This window comes from Lagopus muta, chromosome 2, assembly GCF_023343835.1.
Source record: "Lagopus muta isolate bLagMut1 chromosome 2, bLagMut1 primary, whole genome shotgun sequence".
NCBI lineage: Eukaryota > Metazoa > Chordata > Aves > Galliformes > Phasianidae > Lagopus > Lagopus muta.
This window is the reverse complement of record NC_064434.1, coordinates 21,043,274-21,060,453: the sequence shown is the minus strand read 5'-3', so window position 1 is coordinate 21,060,453 and position 17,180 is coordinate 21,043,274. Positions and strand designations below refer to the sequence as shown.

General features: G+C 35.2%; 1 protein-coding gene across 3 annotated transcripts in view; it reads left to right on the top strand.

The window, feature by feature from the left end:
* Positions 1-17,180, top strand: part of CSMD1 (CUB and Sushi multiple domains 1) — a 994,481-nt gene that overhangs the window by 794,319 nt on the left and 182,982 nt on the right. For all 3 annotated transcript variants that reach the window (XM_048936946.1, XM_048936944.1, XM_048936947.1), the window contains 2 exons: positions 102-317; positions 1,705-1,893. In XM_048936946.1, coding sequence (XP_048792903.1) covers positions 102-317; positions 1,705-1,893 — 405 coding nt within the window. The remainder of the gene's footprint in view (positions 1-101; positions 318-1,704; positions 1,894-17,180) is intronic.

Below are 17,180 nucleotides of genomic sequence, written 5' to 3'. Positions count from 1 at the left end.
CTTTCCGTATCATTTTCTTTTTACTCTCTGTGCTACCTATGATTAATGAAACAGAATAACTTTCTGTGAAATCGTTTTTTCTCTTTTTAATAATTTTATAGGTGTGCAGCTGTTATTTCATACTTTTCATCTTGAGAGCTCTCATGACTATTTGCTCATCACTGAAGATGGCAGCTTCGCAGAACCAGTAGCCAGGTTAACTGGCTCAGTCTTACCCCCTACTATTAAAGCTGGCCTCTTCGGAAACTTTACTGCACAACTTCGATTTATATCTGATTTTTCAATTTCTTATGAAGGCTTCAATATAACATTTTCAGGTAAGATATCATGCTAAATTTCCAGAAATTGTTTCCAGATTTTTGAACTTGTATATAGGAAAAATGTTATGAAACACCCATAAAAAAGGAAATTAAACTGTATAGTATATATCTGAGAAGATCAGCTGACATTTAGAAGATGGTCATGAATTATTTTAAGGAATTTTCCCTGTTTCCAAAGAACTGTTAACTACGAGAAAAAGTGGCTTGGAAGAAAATAGAGGGAAAAAAAAAGATGAGCAGTAAGTCTTCAGAAGAAGGAAACTAATTGGAACTGTTTCAGTGAAAGGGAAGAAACTGTAAATAAGCAGTAGTGTGCTAACTCAAAATCACAGGCAAATTTTAATCAAAGGCTGATATTTTATTTTAAAAAAATTTTAAAAGGATTTAAAAAAAATGTATATATCTATACTAATCAGCTGACTTTATTGAACAAAATAGAGAATCTTTCCATATAATTGCTCTCATTTGGGAAGATCCTGAGTAGTAGAAAGAAACTATAAACCCCACCAGGTCCTGCAGGTAAAATTCTAAGGTCTGGAAACATATGACTTAACACATCTGTATTGCACTGTTAGTCCAAGAGTGTCATTCCTTCTGAGAATAACAGGAATTGTAAGACATATATTGTTGTGTATACATTTACTATATACATTAAAGTAATGGTAAAGAAGCAATTGTACAGCTTAGGGGGCATTTGAGGGCTTCAGTCTTACTGCTTCTAATGATTTTAAGTTTCCATAGATTTGCCAATTATTCCTGGTTCATAGTTGCAAAAGAGACACAAATTCAGACACTTATGAGACTTATTTTGAAAAATGTATATGTATATATTTGTTTTCAGTTGGGTGATGCCTGTTTGATTTCAGAAAAGCACGTAAACAGTTTGCTAGGTTAAGAAGACAGTTTTACTTAGGAAAATGAAGGACAGTTTTTTAAAATGTGGCCATATGTCTTTCAATTCTCATGACCTTACATTTGATTTTTTTTTTCTTTTTTTTGTTAGATTTTCTTCATTACACAGTGAATTTTTAAACTGTCTCACATCTAAAGCTGTTTGGGAGTTCAGACCAAATGAACCAAATAATATACTGAAGATGTAATTAAACAAAATTATAGTAAAACACTTATAGTACAAGCTGATTACAGCTCTTTGAAATTAGAAAAATAAATCTAGTGTGGGTGGGATGCAATAGATACATAATTACTATATATATTGCCATAACAGAAATATAGTGCTGGTTTTAGTAGAGAAAATGATCCTGAAATGCATGTTTTTGAAGCAGTGTGTAATGACATACTACAACTAAATTGGCAAGCTTCTCCTCTCCAACCCATGCAGAAATCTTGTTGCATTTATTTATATAGTCTGTTTTATTGTCTGCAGAATATGATCTAGAGCCATGTGATGATCCTGGTGTTCCTGCCTTCAGCAGGCGAATTGGCTTTCAGTTTGGTGTTGGAGACTCCTTGATCTTTTCTTGTTTCCCTGGATATCGCTTGGAAGGTGCTAATAAACTTACCTGCCTGGGTGGTGGTCGGCGTGTATGGAGTGCACCTCTGCCAAGGTGTGTGGGTAGGTGGTCACATGCTTTCATTTCATTCATCAAGTCGTTATTAGCACATGGCATGTTTTGGAATACTGGGAAGAGAAGAAAGCACTTGGGTTGAACGTATTCAACCCAAGTTGAAGATATAAGTAATGCACTTTTTTTACTTGGAGAACTAAAATAAGAAAGAAGAATAATTAGAACTGTGGGAGAAAGTAAGATCAGAATGTCTTGTGAGAAAAAATGTAAATACAGTAATTGAACTGTACACTTGCCCTTATTAAGATGCAAAGTTAATAGTCTGTCAGGGTAAATAAGCAAAATTTAGGGCTCTTGGTGAAAACAGCCTTTATAAGAGTACTCCAAACTGTTTTAAGGGCTTTTTTTTTTCATATTATTGTAACATTAAGTTCTTTTTTATGATTTATAAACTGTAATATAGTATTTGTAAACTGTAATTTTTAAATGTGCTGTTTTTAAAAATCAGTAAATACATGCTCAGGTTGAGCAATTTTTTTTTTTTTTTTTTTTTTTGTGAGAAACTAAAGGATTGGATTTTTAAAATTTTTACAGTATCTGTGTATGGTTTGATGAGAACATCTTATCATCACTATTTAAAGCATCTGATCAGTTACTGTTGACATAATGCTTCTGAAATGTTAAATAATTCCACACACCTGCCTCTAAATATATTGTCTTAAGACAATTGTTTTAAACACAGTTTTATTTAATTAAGAAAGACACTCCACTACGTCTTGTTTCTTTTACTTATTATAAAAGTCCATATCTATATCTGGAAAATGTTGTAAGTCATACACTGTATATAATCATAAAATACATACATACATTTTTATGGCAAAAAAAGAGAAGTATTTGTAATTATGTTTTAATGACCTGGGTTTATATGATCAATGAAAGAGAATCCAGTATTGTATGGAATTTGCCATTTTTTCTTAAATAGAAGTTTTTCATCCTAGACTATTTTCAGCTAGACTATTCTTAGAATAAACACTGGCTTAACACTGACCATGAATGTTGAATAACCAAGTGCACATTATCATAGATCAATTTAAAGTGTCATATTTCAGTACAAGAATATCCACATATTCAGTTTAAGCCTAGAATTCTGTTTTTCCCAATTTTTAAGATTGCTAAACATTTCCATAGTTTTCCAATTACAATCTCTGTCTCAAAATGTCTTAATTCAAACAAAGAAAAAATAAAAATACTTTTTTTTTTTTTTTAAATAACCACAGTTCTGGAGGACTGTAAGATCACTGGATATTATGTGAAGATAATACGAGACATGATGAGATATGAAAACAAAATGATGCAAACTTATCTAACTCCTCAAAGGACAACTGGTAGATGTTACAAAAGTACATCTGTCACCAGCTATCAAGTACCAAAAAGTTAATTTGTTCCTGTACTATGAATTGAGTAGGTGTTCTTAATCTGCAGGCAATTTTTAGTGGATGGGATTCAGATTCTGAATTAGACTGTTTTCAGGTTTGTTGTGTACGTGTGTATGAGTTCCAATTACTGATAACTGTCAGTAAAGTCAGTACAGAAAGCCTAGATTTCAGTGTCTGCTTTACAGTGAGATGAATCAGTCTCCAGGCATTCTTTAGATGCCTAAAAAAGGAATTATTTGTATTGGATTTTAAAATGTCACGAGTCTGACAGAATGTTTTCATTTTATGTAAGCTTTCTTTTTTCTTTCTTTTTTTTTTTTTTTTCTCATATATTTCCTACTAATTTTGAAATAATAATATTATTTATTTGGAAAGTCATTTGTCTATTCCCAAATTTATTACTTACTATTAGAGATAGTTAGAATAAGATAAAGTTTATTGGATACAATTAAATTAATATGGCTTAGTTTGGAAAAAAATTACTAGCTATAATGACGTTCCATATAGACTAGAAATTGAGCTAGAACTCCCTACTTGCTGACAGGGCAGCTTGAGAAGCAGAGAAGGTCCTGAAGCTATCTATGTTAGCACTGTTCATCAATAGCTAAAACATCACTGTGTCATCAATACTATTTTTCTTAGATCCAAACCAATAGCATGATATGAGTTCTTATGAATGACTTATCCTAGTCCCAAACAGTAGATTTGTATAACACTTTGTGCTGTGGAAACAATTCTCTATATTTCAGCTATCTGTTGAATCCTTCGTGACATGGTTTTTCAGGAGGATTCCTTTCCTCCAACTGTCTATACCAACTGGACCTACTAGTCTCCTGTCTATTTCTGTCTATTTCTATTTCCTCTCAGAAAAATTCCCATTCTGCATTTGTTGTTTTTTTTTTTTTTAAAGAAAGGTAATGGAGCCATTCATAAAGAAATCTTATTTCCTGTAAGAGCTTCAAGTAACAATGACAGCTTCTCCATCAGATATACTAGTAGCTGATATCTGCTGGTGATACTCTTCAATCTCTTTTCACACAAGAATATTGTTTCCATTCTTTCTGCATACAGAAGATGCATGTAGAAGAGCTATCTTGTGGTTTTAACTAGTGATTGTGACAAAACTCCCACAGAAATCCTACACTGAGAACTTTATGCGCTACTGACAGTATAAAGGACACAGATGGTCTTTGGAAAGAAAAAAAATGGCTGCTTACTTTTATGCAAATGTTCTTCAATATACTTTTGTTAAAAGTACATTCACAGTGTTGTCTTCCACACCACTCCTCAAAATTTAGTGGAATCAACAGGATGGTGAGATTGAGGGGAACTGAGAAACACTGTTTCATTGTAACTTTATTGTGATAAAAAGAATAGAATAAGGACTTCATTCCTGTGTAAGGACTTCATTCCTGTGTGTACTGTCATGGTAAAGTTATTCTCCTAGCAATCCTGGTACAGGACTATCAGGAAAATACATGTGTACAGTGGCTTGAAGAGGAAATGTCACTGAACTAATCCATAACCTTAGGTACTGACCAAAATCTGGTTTTGTACTGAAACAGCTTGTCACCTATATGTTTGTCAGTATTACCACCTGGCACATAGCTGTAATAAGTGTGCTTGTCTGTGTGTTGTATGATTCATTTTCCAAATTTACTTCTGAATAATTTAATTACCATATAAAATCACTTTTTGTCTTTGTAAGTAGGCTTTTTATGTTTTTTAGGTAAAAAAAGCTACTGGAATAGAGACAAGCTTCTTCTGATTATCTTTTGTCTAGTTGAGATTTAGAAAGAGAAAACAATAATCTTGCTTTCCTCCTTCATTAACATCTTATCCTGCATTATTATTCGTTGCTTTATTGTTATGATTGCTTCAATTAGTATTCCAGTGTTTTTAGAAATACATGTATATTTTTCAAAAATGTTCATTTGATTAGTAATTGTGGTTAAGAATTGTTGTTGATACTGCATCCACATATATAATTTATTCCTATTTTATCACTTGCTTTGATGTAGTTGAAAATGTAAATATACATTTATACTAATTTTGTGTGAACAAAATTGCCTAAATTACTCTTCCAGTAATAGCTCAATTTTTCTCTACCTATAATTATGCAATTCTATTACAGTTTCACTGTTATTTCACAGTTGACTACTTTTTCATGAGGACAAAACCTGCTTTTACTGAATTGGTTTCCCTAGATTACAGATCCAAGAGCAGTGCCTGTAGGCAGTTATGCAGTTTTACGTATCTCCAGAGCTTAAGAATTTAATAAATATTGGGGTCCAGAAAAGAAGTGGAACAGCTGTCGATTCTAAAGCTAAAATCTACCTAAAGGAGACTGATGAAATTACATTTCTGGCTTTTCTTCCTGTTCTCTTCCTGTCTTCACTAAATTTTTAAACATGAAATTTTAATTACCTATAGTCAGAAGGAACAGTAACCACACCATTTATCTGGAAAATCTGTTACAAAGGCAGATCCCCTATATCCCATATTTAAAAATATATAAATAAATAATCTATTCATTTAATTATATATTTTTACATTTCTGTTTGCTTTAAGTCAAATTAGTTAGGAGCTTTCTACCACTCTGTATTGTAAAGTTGTGCTGTTGTTAAAAAAGGAAGTCCTAAATTAAAAGAAACATTTCTATAAATTATTTTTTTATATATATTTGAAAATTTGAAAATTAACCCTTCAGTGAACCAACAAGACTAGCAATAGATCTAGAATGCAGAAAATATTCCCTATTCTATTCTGCAACTCTCCCCTCATCTCCCTCTACAAAATACATTTTTCCAGCTCAGTGCCATAGTTCACAGATTTCACTGTCATGCTACAGTGAAGAACTCTGTCCTTGGCCTTATGAATTTCCCATTTCCTTCTACACACTTAGAAAGCTTTATCAGAGTTGTGAGAAGTAAAATGATTTTATATATATATATTTGGATACTAATGGCAGGTATCTTCTCTGTTTTGACAAAAGGATAAGATACAAGCAAAAGCAGAAATGTGACATATAATGAGTAATCAGTGAATATATATGTTTGAAGAGATAGGTGGTTGGCAAGTAGGTGCAGTTTTGAATGCATATATCTGATATACATATAGATTATCACCTAAATATGTTTTGAAATGTGACCCTATTTCACCATTAACAATGATCCACTAATGGGTAAGAGTGTGCCTTTTAGTTCTAGCACGGCTAAAATTCTGAAAGAGGTTAAACATTTCAGCCTTGCCTACCCACTTGCCAAAGATGACATGGTCACTAATTATTGAAGGAAATGTGTGGAAAACTAATTGGCAAGACCTTTACAGTGAAAGGTAGAGTGCCCAAGTGTAGAAAATTTCTTACTTTATAATTCAAGCTCTGAGTGGCACAATACACAAAATGTATGTGTATTAGATCACCGTATTTATTTTTTTTTTGCTATAAGACAAGTTTAGATAAAAAATGGTAAATTTATTTTGTTCCATCATACTCAGTAACATTAATTGCAAAATTGAAACAGTAGAAATTAAGAAAATATGATTATTTGATTGTATTTACTAATAGTTTTCTTTTTCCTGTTTAATACCTTGGCTAATGTCTGTGGCCTTTACCCTCTCTACTCAGCATTCTGGCAAAAATGCTATCCTCCTTACTTGAAGAAAGTTGGTTTTGCCTGTTCATAAATGTAAGAGATTATTCTGTTAACTTCTGTGTCTCAAAGCTTGCTGGGGACACAGATAGACTTGTTCAAGTCCCGAGCAAGGATTGTGAAATCCTCCTTTGTCTGAAGGACACAGATGAATAAGTCCAGGCAAGCCCTGGGTAAAGGTTGGCTGCTCAAGGCCGGCCATGCTGCTGCTCCCCATCCCCCTGCTGCATCTGCCTGGTACCTTCAAACACCGTGCAACGGGACCGCTGCTGGATCCTGCTGGTGACTATCCTTGCTTTACGCAACTCCTGCTTCTTTTCCATCTTTTCTATCGCCCTCCTTCCCTTCCCCGTCTCCCTGATTAGGTCTTAGTAATAAACTGGATGCAACAACATATGAACCGTTGTTTCTTAATCTCACACCGGGTATACAGATATTAAAAGAACCTCATCTCCCTCCTATAAATTGGAGTGAGACATTTTTAATGGCGTAGCAGGATACCCGCTATGAGAGTGTTGTCCTTCCAGATATAGTTTGAAACTTTTTTTTCTGTGTGCACCTCCTGGAGTTGCAAGGAGCGATAGTTTTGAAAATTTAGACATGAGTCCTTCTCCAGGAAGACTGCTCCATATTCTGAAACTTTACCTTTTATGTGTGTACCTCTCGGGGACGTATTTTGACTATTTGCATTTTGATTAATACGTGTGTGCCTCCTCGGGAAGACTACTCTGGTTATTTGGTGACTGAAGTGCGAAACTTGAAGTGATATTTTGTGACTTAAACGTGTGTTCCTCTCCAAGAAGTTTTATTTACTGTATTGAAACCTAGAAAGTGTTGCTTTAGCTTCACATTTTTTGTTCTCCCGTCAACAAAAGGGAGGAGTGATTGGAGCATTTGCATTTGTTTAGGGGTGGTGTATCTCCCTGGGAGGAGCGGTAAGGAGTAACTGAGCTTTTGAACACGTGTACCTCCTCCTCCCTAGTATAGAACTTTCATTGTATTAAGAAATGAGTAACAGTATTGCCAGTATGAAAAGTGAAGACGTGTTATTTGACCTTTTAGAAAAGCATGGTGCTCGTCCCTCTTTGTCAGGGGTGGACTGGGCATGCCAAAATTGGCATAATTTGCAGAGTGTTTCGGACCGCATTAGTGTCTTACAGAATGAGGCTCGTACAGGAGCTGGAAAAGGAAAGTCGTTTATTTGTGCCGTACTCGGGGCTGCTTTAAAAGCTGCCGTGGAGTTCTGAAATGAAAAGCATTCGGCAGAGCTCCAAACCATAGAAGCACTACAGGAGTTGGTTAGAGTTACACAAGAATTGGTAAAAACTCTGCAGAATCAAATAGTTAATCTCGAGGAACAACTAGAAAGAGAGAAACATAATTCGGCCTTGTTGCAGAGGGCTTTCAAGGAACTGTTAACACGTAAAGATACTATCGATACTGTCACCCATAGTTTGCCTCAAGAAAAAACTTTTCCTCAGGAGGAACTACAAGAAATAAAGGAAAGACTAGACAAATTAGAAACCCCAATAGCCCCATTGCGTCCCTTGATAAAAACAGAATATACCTTCGATAACAGTGAGGATCTAGATCCTCAAATGAATGTTAAGGAAATTCTGTTCTCGGCCACCGAACTAGCAAAACTGAAAAAGGACTTTAGCCGCTCTCCAAGGGAATCAGAAACAGAATATGTATGGAGGGTGTCTCACTGGTGGCGACCAGATTCGGTTAACAGAAAAGGAAGCAGGTTACTGGAGACCAGGAGTATTTTTAACAACTGGTAACAATCGTGCTCCCTGGTCATTAACGCAATGGGCTGCCTATTGGGCAGGTGGTCTCAACCCTTTAGAATGGGGAGACCCTCTTGCCATTACTGGAACTACTGACCAATTAGTAGAGAGCATTCAAAAGGCTGCTTGTCTCCAACTGATGTATGATAGAAAGCTGCAGCCGCATCATGAATTGCCCATGATGATGCCTGTTGATCCTGAGAGAATGACCCCTTTAATTAGAGGGCTTCCGGAATCACTGAAACCCATAGGCATACAATTACAAGCAAGGATACAAGCTATGTCACAGGGAGAAAGAACCCGAGCAGTGTTAGAAGAAACTGTAATCCCCAACCATCTGCAGTCAGGATGCAAAGTATGGACGTGGAGGGAGGTAGCCCAAGAGTTAATTAACTATGGAAGAAAATATGGGCCAGTGGTTTCTTTTCCCAGTAAATCTGAGACAAGAGGTGTAAGGCTTGCAGCAGCCAGTCTTGCCCCAAGGCCACCTAGCCCAAAGCTCAGTGGGTCTAGAAGGGTCTCATTGCCAGTAAAAACCGGTAGGCGGAATATCTTTCATAAACGTAATGGACTTTGGACTCTGGGCTGGAAAAAGGGTATTCCACGAAATTTGATGGATGGATTGACAACAGATAGGTTAGAGAAATTAGTTAACTGGTGGCCAGAACAAAAGCTCCAGAATCTTGAGGAAAGCAAAACCCCAGGTCCTAGGGCCTCTCTCAGGGAACCTGAACGGCTATTCAAGCCATTAGAAAACTGATGTCTCTGCCCCTCCCAAGTGAGCGGGGTGGGGGCGGTGAAGGGTGGATGTATTAGAGAGCTCACAACAAAGGGGAAACGCATATCACCTGGGCCAGCCTGTGTTGATTGGCTCAGCTAACCTGAGGCTTGTTTCCCTAACCTTAACGGGATACCTTAACAAATATCTTACTAAATAAACATTTACTAAATATTTTTATTTCATACCGAAGTGGTGTTGCTCTTTTGTTACATTTTACATGGTACTTGCTTTTTTTCCATTAATATTTACAGTGAGTAAAATCCTCACTGTGGTATTGTTCACTGGCACTTACATTAATATCATTAATTTATCATGTTCAGTTGTTATAGTAAATAATACATGAATAATTAATGATAGAGTGCTAAAATAAATTGCTGACACTTAAGAAGTTGTTTCTTTTTAACGCTTTTGTTAGTATTCATTGCAAAGCCACCAAATGCAATTAAAAAACTTTGTCATTCTGTAATGTTGAGTTAATTTCCATGGAGACTGAAACATAAGTGGGAATCTTGTTAGCCTGAATAGTTTGAGAGATTTCTTTGAGACCCTTGAGATTCATCGTTTTCTTTAAATTTGGTGTAGTGTAAAATTTAAATCTGAAGTTCACTTTTGAGACATTGAACTAAGCTTAAGAATTACTATTCATTTTTAGCAGGTGTTTATGAAGAGAACACACTCATTAAAGTTATGTGGGGCCACTCATGAGGTGGAAATCTCTACTTACAGGTTTTAGGTGTCTGTATTAAACAGAATTTAATATCAGTTGGTGCACAGTGACCATTCTGAATCTATTTTCAAGATGAAGGAGTAGTTTGGATATGAGAGATAGTCACCTTAATATGTGACCCGGACATGAAATTTTAATTACCTATAGTCAGAAGGAACAAGAATTGTTTTCAACCTCTCTTTTGCCTTCTTTCTTCATTTTGAAGTTGTGGATACTGTTATTGTTTTTCCTTCTGATAAGATAAATAGTGTAGAGATGTTATCTGCATATTCCTTTATTAGATAGTGCTAGAAAGAGGGAGGCAGAAAACAAAAAACTAAAAAAAAAAAAAGGACCACAGAAGTCCTTGCCTTGGATTCTGCCTATGATCCCCAAGTAATGTGATAGAATTTGTTCTGAGAAACCTGGGTAGTATCTTATGTCATCGATACATGGATTGAAAGCTTAGTATGCAGACGTCAGAAAGAACTTTAGTGCTCTTTTGTCTTTCCTTTCTTACTCCATTATTCTTCATAATGGAATGGTACAAAAAATGTGGAGCAAGACTGTGCAAGAGTGCAATTGGAGCAACACTGCAGTGCAATGTTTCAGTAAGGTCTTTAGTAAGATTTTCTAACCTCACCACCATGATACTGGTGTTGCTTAAGGAACATAAGGAGAGACTTATTTGCAAACATTTTATTAGTGTGATCCATTGCTGATAACATCCTTTGATTTAAAATCTATCTTGGAAAAAAAAAAAAAAAAAAAAAAAAAAAAAAAAAAAAAAAAAAAAAAAAAAAGAAGAAAAGAAAGAAGTCATTTCTGAGCACCAGCTGGGAAGAGGAAGGATTTGTCTGTTGTCAGACAAATATTTCTCCAATAAGACTGGTGGCAACAATGATGATTACAGCAATGATAGCAAAGCCAACATCTTACTTTCTCTTAGCATGCTTCTATTTGTAAGCAGACCTGCTCAATCTTGTCATAGGCAGTCTGATGCTGTTAGCACTGAATAGGGCAGAGGGCAATAGTGTGTGTGATTCAGACTGATTGGTTAAGTTTATGTATGTCTATTATTGTGTAATATTTGCTGTGAAGTAAAAAAAAAAAAAAAAATGTTGACTCTATACTGATATGAATTTAAAAGCTAGATCCACCAGGTTTGCTGCGAGGTAAACTTGGTGGTTTTTTGTATGTAGGCTAAAACCCATGGGATAAAAAGTGAGAAGTAGGGGGAAAACAGTACAGTTTAATCATCCATGACAACACTTTTTGGGTGAAACCCAGTACAAGGGTGATTTAGAATTCACTAGTGCATGTTGAAAACAAGAGCACTTGTGATACTGGAGTGAAGACACTGACACAGCTTGGCAGTGTGCAAGCAAAAGGTATGGGGCTCAGAGGTGAAAAACTGAAGAATTGGAGACAAAGCATTACAAAGGTTAAGGCATTGTGCAACAGAGGTACTTTGCAAACTTCACAGACGCTTTGGTTTTATGTGGCGTTCATGTAAATAGGAAGCTTCATCTCCTTGCATTGCTCCTCAGTATCTGAAGGTGTGATTGAGAGCAGTCATATTGTGTGTACATTACTAAAGCCATATGCATAGGCATGGGCTTTAGAGCCTCTTCAATCAGTCAATTAGTTTAATTACCAGTTGCCTGAGCTCAACTTGTTCTCATATTTTATGAGCTGCTGCATCATTTTGTAAAAACATCAAAGATATTCTGTACTCAATTGAAGAGCTTTGCAGCAGGGAAGCCCTTAAACTGACAACATACTACTTTTATTTGATCTCTGCATTGAAGATCTGTTTAAAATCCTGTCAAACCTTTTAGCAAAATGTACACAAAAGTAGTAAAGTAAACTTTTGCTTTAAACAAAGATATTGTTACATTTTTACATGAACTGTATTTCAAAGCCTTTCAAGAATATGGATTTATTTTTGCTTTATAGCCTCTGTGTTCATATTCAGGAAGTGTTTGATGATCTTCAAAAGATCTGCCTTCCACAGTTTCCTTTTATCCTGCTATAACTGAGACAATGAAAGGAGAAAAATAAAGTTATTTATGTAAATAGAATTTAAGTGACTTTTTAAAGCAAAAGAACAAATAATGGAGTCAAGTGTCTGTTCCAGACCAATCTCTCTCCCTGCAAGGCAATGAAAGAGCAGTTTAATAAGGCAGCATTATTCCAGTCTGCTGCAGTCCTCAACAAGGTTATAACAGACTAATCAGAAACTAGTGAAAATAAAGCATATGTACTTCCTCCTCTGAAACTTCTTACCTGTGGATATAGGTCTTATACACTAGTATAGTATTATCCATGGATTTCAGAGGCAGATATTTTTTATTTCATGATAAATAATAAAATTAACTTTGAAAAAGACTCGAGGTTCTAAAGTTGTAATAAGGAATTAGGTTTAACTACTTTTATCTGCTTGTCACATTTTGAAACATAAACTCAATGTCATACAACTTTTTTTTTCTTAGAAAAAAAATTAAATGGCCTTTCCATTTAGATGCTGCAGTTTGGTAAACTTTCAGGGTTTGCCAGATTTTAAGAGTCTAAATTAGAGCCATAAAACTAACTGACAAATGCAGAGCAAATTTAGTTTTAGTTTATGCTAGTTTAGTTAAGCTTGTTACAAGCCACATAGATGACATGAACTTTTGAAGCTACTACAAACAAATCTATGTTTGAAACTTCATTTTTTAGATAATTTATTTGTCCTTTAGAAACAAAAAGCACAAACCTCTCTCCCACTATGAGCACATTTTTCATAAATTAGTTAAATGGAATTAGTATTCATTACAATTCAATTGCAATGCAATTTAACTGCACAAATAAGAGTGTATTCTTAAAGAATCATTATCCCAAGCTCTTCATCCTCAGCTAAGAATGCACACAATTCACTGAAAACATCAGAAAGGCGTCTTCTGTTCTCAAAATACAGATGCTTAAAATCTAATGTTTAATAATGGAAATAATCATACGTATTTCTTGAAAGGTCTTAATTGTTGTTTTATAATTTTCATTCAAATTTGAGAATTGTATTAGCTGGGATACTTAATGTGAGTTAACACGTTAGTTATCTCACATGAGAGAATGTGATTTTTCAGTTCTATTGCAGTGTTTAGAATCTAATTCCTTTACAGTTTAAATAATGTTTCATATTTAAGTCATCCTAGCTTTTTATTTCTAACCTATTTCCAAGAAATCAGGCTCCTTTAATACCAGAACAACCTCTTAATTTTATGTATTTTGGTAGAGCAATATCAGGTACTATTTTATGTTTCTTCTACCAGAACTTACACTTCTTTCTCTCTCAGCCTCAAAAAATACTGTCTATGAGTTATGACAATTGTCCTGTGTCTTTCCTAAAACAGAGAAGTTTTCCCATTCTTCTGAGTGGCAGCTTCTTTTCATTTTTTCTGACGCCTAAAGAATTAGTAGGCTTTTGCTTTCTTGACATAAAATTCCCAACTAGTTTTTGTCTAATTTTGCTCAAGACAGGCTTTTGTACATACTCTTGGATTACTGGGTTGTGTTTTTTTTGTTTATTTGTTTGTTTGTTTTTTTTACAAAGAATGTATTTAAATTATATATTTAACCTAAAATGTACATCAATTTACTTAAAGTGATAAATGAATCTTTTCTTTTTAAATACTTAGGTGACAACCATGTTGATAGGAAAAAAAATTGTAAATTTCAATTTATTTTGCATCTTGCAAAAACAGAGATATAGTTGGAGGGAATCTGAAAAGTGTTGTACATACTAGTGATGTGAGTGACAAATGAAGTTCTGTGTAGCCAAATAAAGGCATCTTTACGGATCACTTAATAAGATTTGTCTGTTGAACTGGAGGAAGTTTTATATTTTTCATCCACTGAGAATGGACGAGTTGTATCTCCTACTTACTCAAAAATTTCATAGTTTGATCTTTGATTTTTTAATTATAGCTGAGACCTCCTAGCAGAATGATCATGACAACGTGGCTAAAATCTGTCTTTTCTTTTTGCATAAAGAACTAAAGATTTTTCAGAGGTGGTAAAAATGGAGGTGAACATGAATATTCAAGTGTAGTAGTTTGGTTGTCAAGAGTCATGAGCCATTTCAGAATCTTATTTTCCAACTGCTTAAAGCAAGAATTTCTCTGAAGAAGTGTTCTTCCTCTCCTACTTAATGCCCTATCCATTATGCTAAATAAGTTAGCCAACAATTGCTCAGTTTGTGACTAACTGATTTTCTAATACATTTATCAGAGGCATGAGTTGCATGCTTAAAATTCCTAGGGAAGAGAAATAAATTGACTTTAGGTGGCACGTATTTTGGCTGTATGTGTTAATTACTGGATGAAAAAATCTTTAACAGTACTATTTACTGTCAGTATTTTAGAGTAAATAACATGGCATTTCTTGTACCACTCAGTAAAATTCTGGTGCATAAAAAAGGGGAGATACACATAAGGTTTTCCTGTTGACGAACCTACATGCTGCATATTGTTGTTCATGGTTGCTGTTCTAAATTTCTAAACTCTCGCACATTTCTATACTGCAGTGTGAAGGAAAGGTTATACAAATGCTCAGCTGTCCTTATAGCATAAGATGCTTAGTGTATCTGAGCACTGATCATGAATGAAAGTTGTTTTAGGGACTGGGGCAATAGATCTGTGAAGTTCCAGACAAAGACCAAAAGCTCCAAAGTGCTGGAGAGAAATGAATCTTCCTTGGATTCAGCTAACATTTATCTGAAAATAAACTGATAAATAAATAAATAAATCCCTTTAACCTCCTCAAGGCAAAGAAATTGGGTGATTCAATTAAAATGACCTTCTTTGATATCCTAACAGTAGTGAAAAGTGACAAGAAAACCTTAACCAGAACTGTCTTATCTTTTGGATAATTTTCCAAATCAGAGAGGGAAATTAAAAAAGGGCTTGCTTTGCTTTGTAAATCCTTATGGAGGCTGAGTTGGTGATTTATTGGCAGATGAGATGTGTTGAAAAGCTTGACTGGAACAACTTTTTGGCATGATTAAGAAGGAAATGGCAGGTTATAATATCTGCAAGTTATCTGAGAAAGGGTAATATGCACCGATAAGAGAATACTCTTGGATAGGACAGGTTGTAGGTACATGAGTGCTGACTTGATTTAGAAGAATTTTGCACTGTAACTGAATTTCAGTAAATAACTACTTGATTGCAACAGAAAACAGCATATCTGCTTATTGCAGAAAGTAATGTACTTTAGAAGGGTGGTAATATTACATTAGTTAATGTAATATGTTTATATTCTGATCTTTATTATTGCTGACTTATATAGCACTATCATTACTCACAGATACAAATTGTCATAGTATAAAAATTTGAAGCATATATTTATCAGAATAGGAAATTTGGCCATGTCCAGATTCAGGAAGTTTCATTGTGCAATTTTTCTGTTACTGCATGTGCCTTATGGTTAACAGTGGTTAACATCCAGTCATTGAAGCAAAACGTATGATGCTATGTGAACATCATGTAAGAAAAACACAGTATTTTTATTTTCTGCTTCAGCATTTTACTTTTATATTTTATTTATTTGGTGGAGGAAGGTAATGGTAAAACCAGTGCAGCTGCAATGGAGAATAAATACCCTGTCAATTATCTTTAACAGTGTGAATTGCAGCTTGGAAAGCCAATGCTATCCTGTGCTGCATGAAAAGAATGAAAAAGGTGGCCAGCAGGTCAAGGGAGGTAATGGTCCCTCTCTATTCTGCCCTTGTGCTGCCCCATCTGGATTACTGCATCCAGGTCTGGGGTTCCCAGCACAAGAAAGATGTGGAGCTTTTGGAGAGGGTCCAGAGGAGGACCACAAAGATGGTCAGAGGGCTGGAGCTTCTCTGTTGCAAAGACAGTCTGAGGGAGTTGGGCTTGTTTAAACTGAAGAAGAGAAGGCTCCAGGGAGACCACATAATTGAGACCTTCCAATATGTAAAGGGAGATTATAAACAAGAGGGAATCCAACTTTTTACACAGCTAGTTAGTGGTAGAAGAAGGGGGGATGGTTTTAAACCAAAGGAGGAAATATTTACATTAGATACCAGGGTAGTTTTTCGCAGAGAAGGTAGTGAGATACTGGAACAGGTTGCCCAGAGAACAACCTGTAGTGTATCCCATTTTGGAAGTAAGTGTTCAAGGCCAGGTTGAATGGACCCTAGTACTTGGTCTAGTGGTTGGCAATCCTGACTGCAACAGGGAGGGCTGGATCCTAATGATCGGTGAGGTGCCTTCCAATTCAAGTCATTCTGTGATTTGCTTAGGCAAACATTTGTTTGCATGAGGATTGCTTAGAGTATTGTTTCTGTGAGCACAAGACATGGAGTAGTAAGGGTCTAAATTTGTCTGGCATTCTTTTTGGCACTGCTTTGAATTACATGCTATAAACTTAATTATTTCCACCTACTCCCTCAAAATCAAATGGAAAAATAGCTATATATGCACATATACACACAAAAAATGTATGTATTTATAAATCCATATGTAATACGGGTCTCATATTTGACACATCTTTTACCAAAGAAATGCATATTATGTATAAGTGTATATACAATGAAATAGTTCATTTTTCAGTCTTCCAGTGTTTTTTGCAATTTCCAAACAATGTAAAGTCACTATAGACTTGCATGCCACTTTCTCTTACAAAGGAACAGTTCAACTATGCAGAAAGTGATTTCTAACTTATCTCTTAAATCAAGAATCCTGAGCCAATTTACAGTAGATTTCCTCCTTCACCTTGCATAAAGAGAGGCCAAACATAAAGGAAAAATACTCCAAGACTGTGGCTTTTTCCTTTCTTTACTGCTTTCTACTGTTCTTCCAACTTTTCATGTATTCCTCACAGAATCACAGAATGGCCCAGGCTGCAAGGAACCTCAAGGATCATGAATCTCCAACCCCCCTGCCACAGCCAAGGCAGCTAAG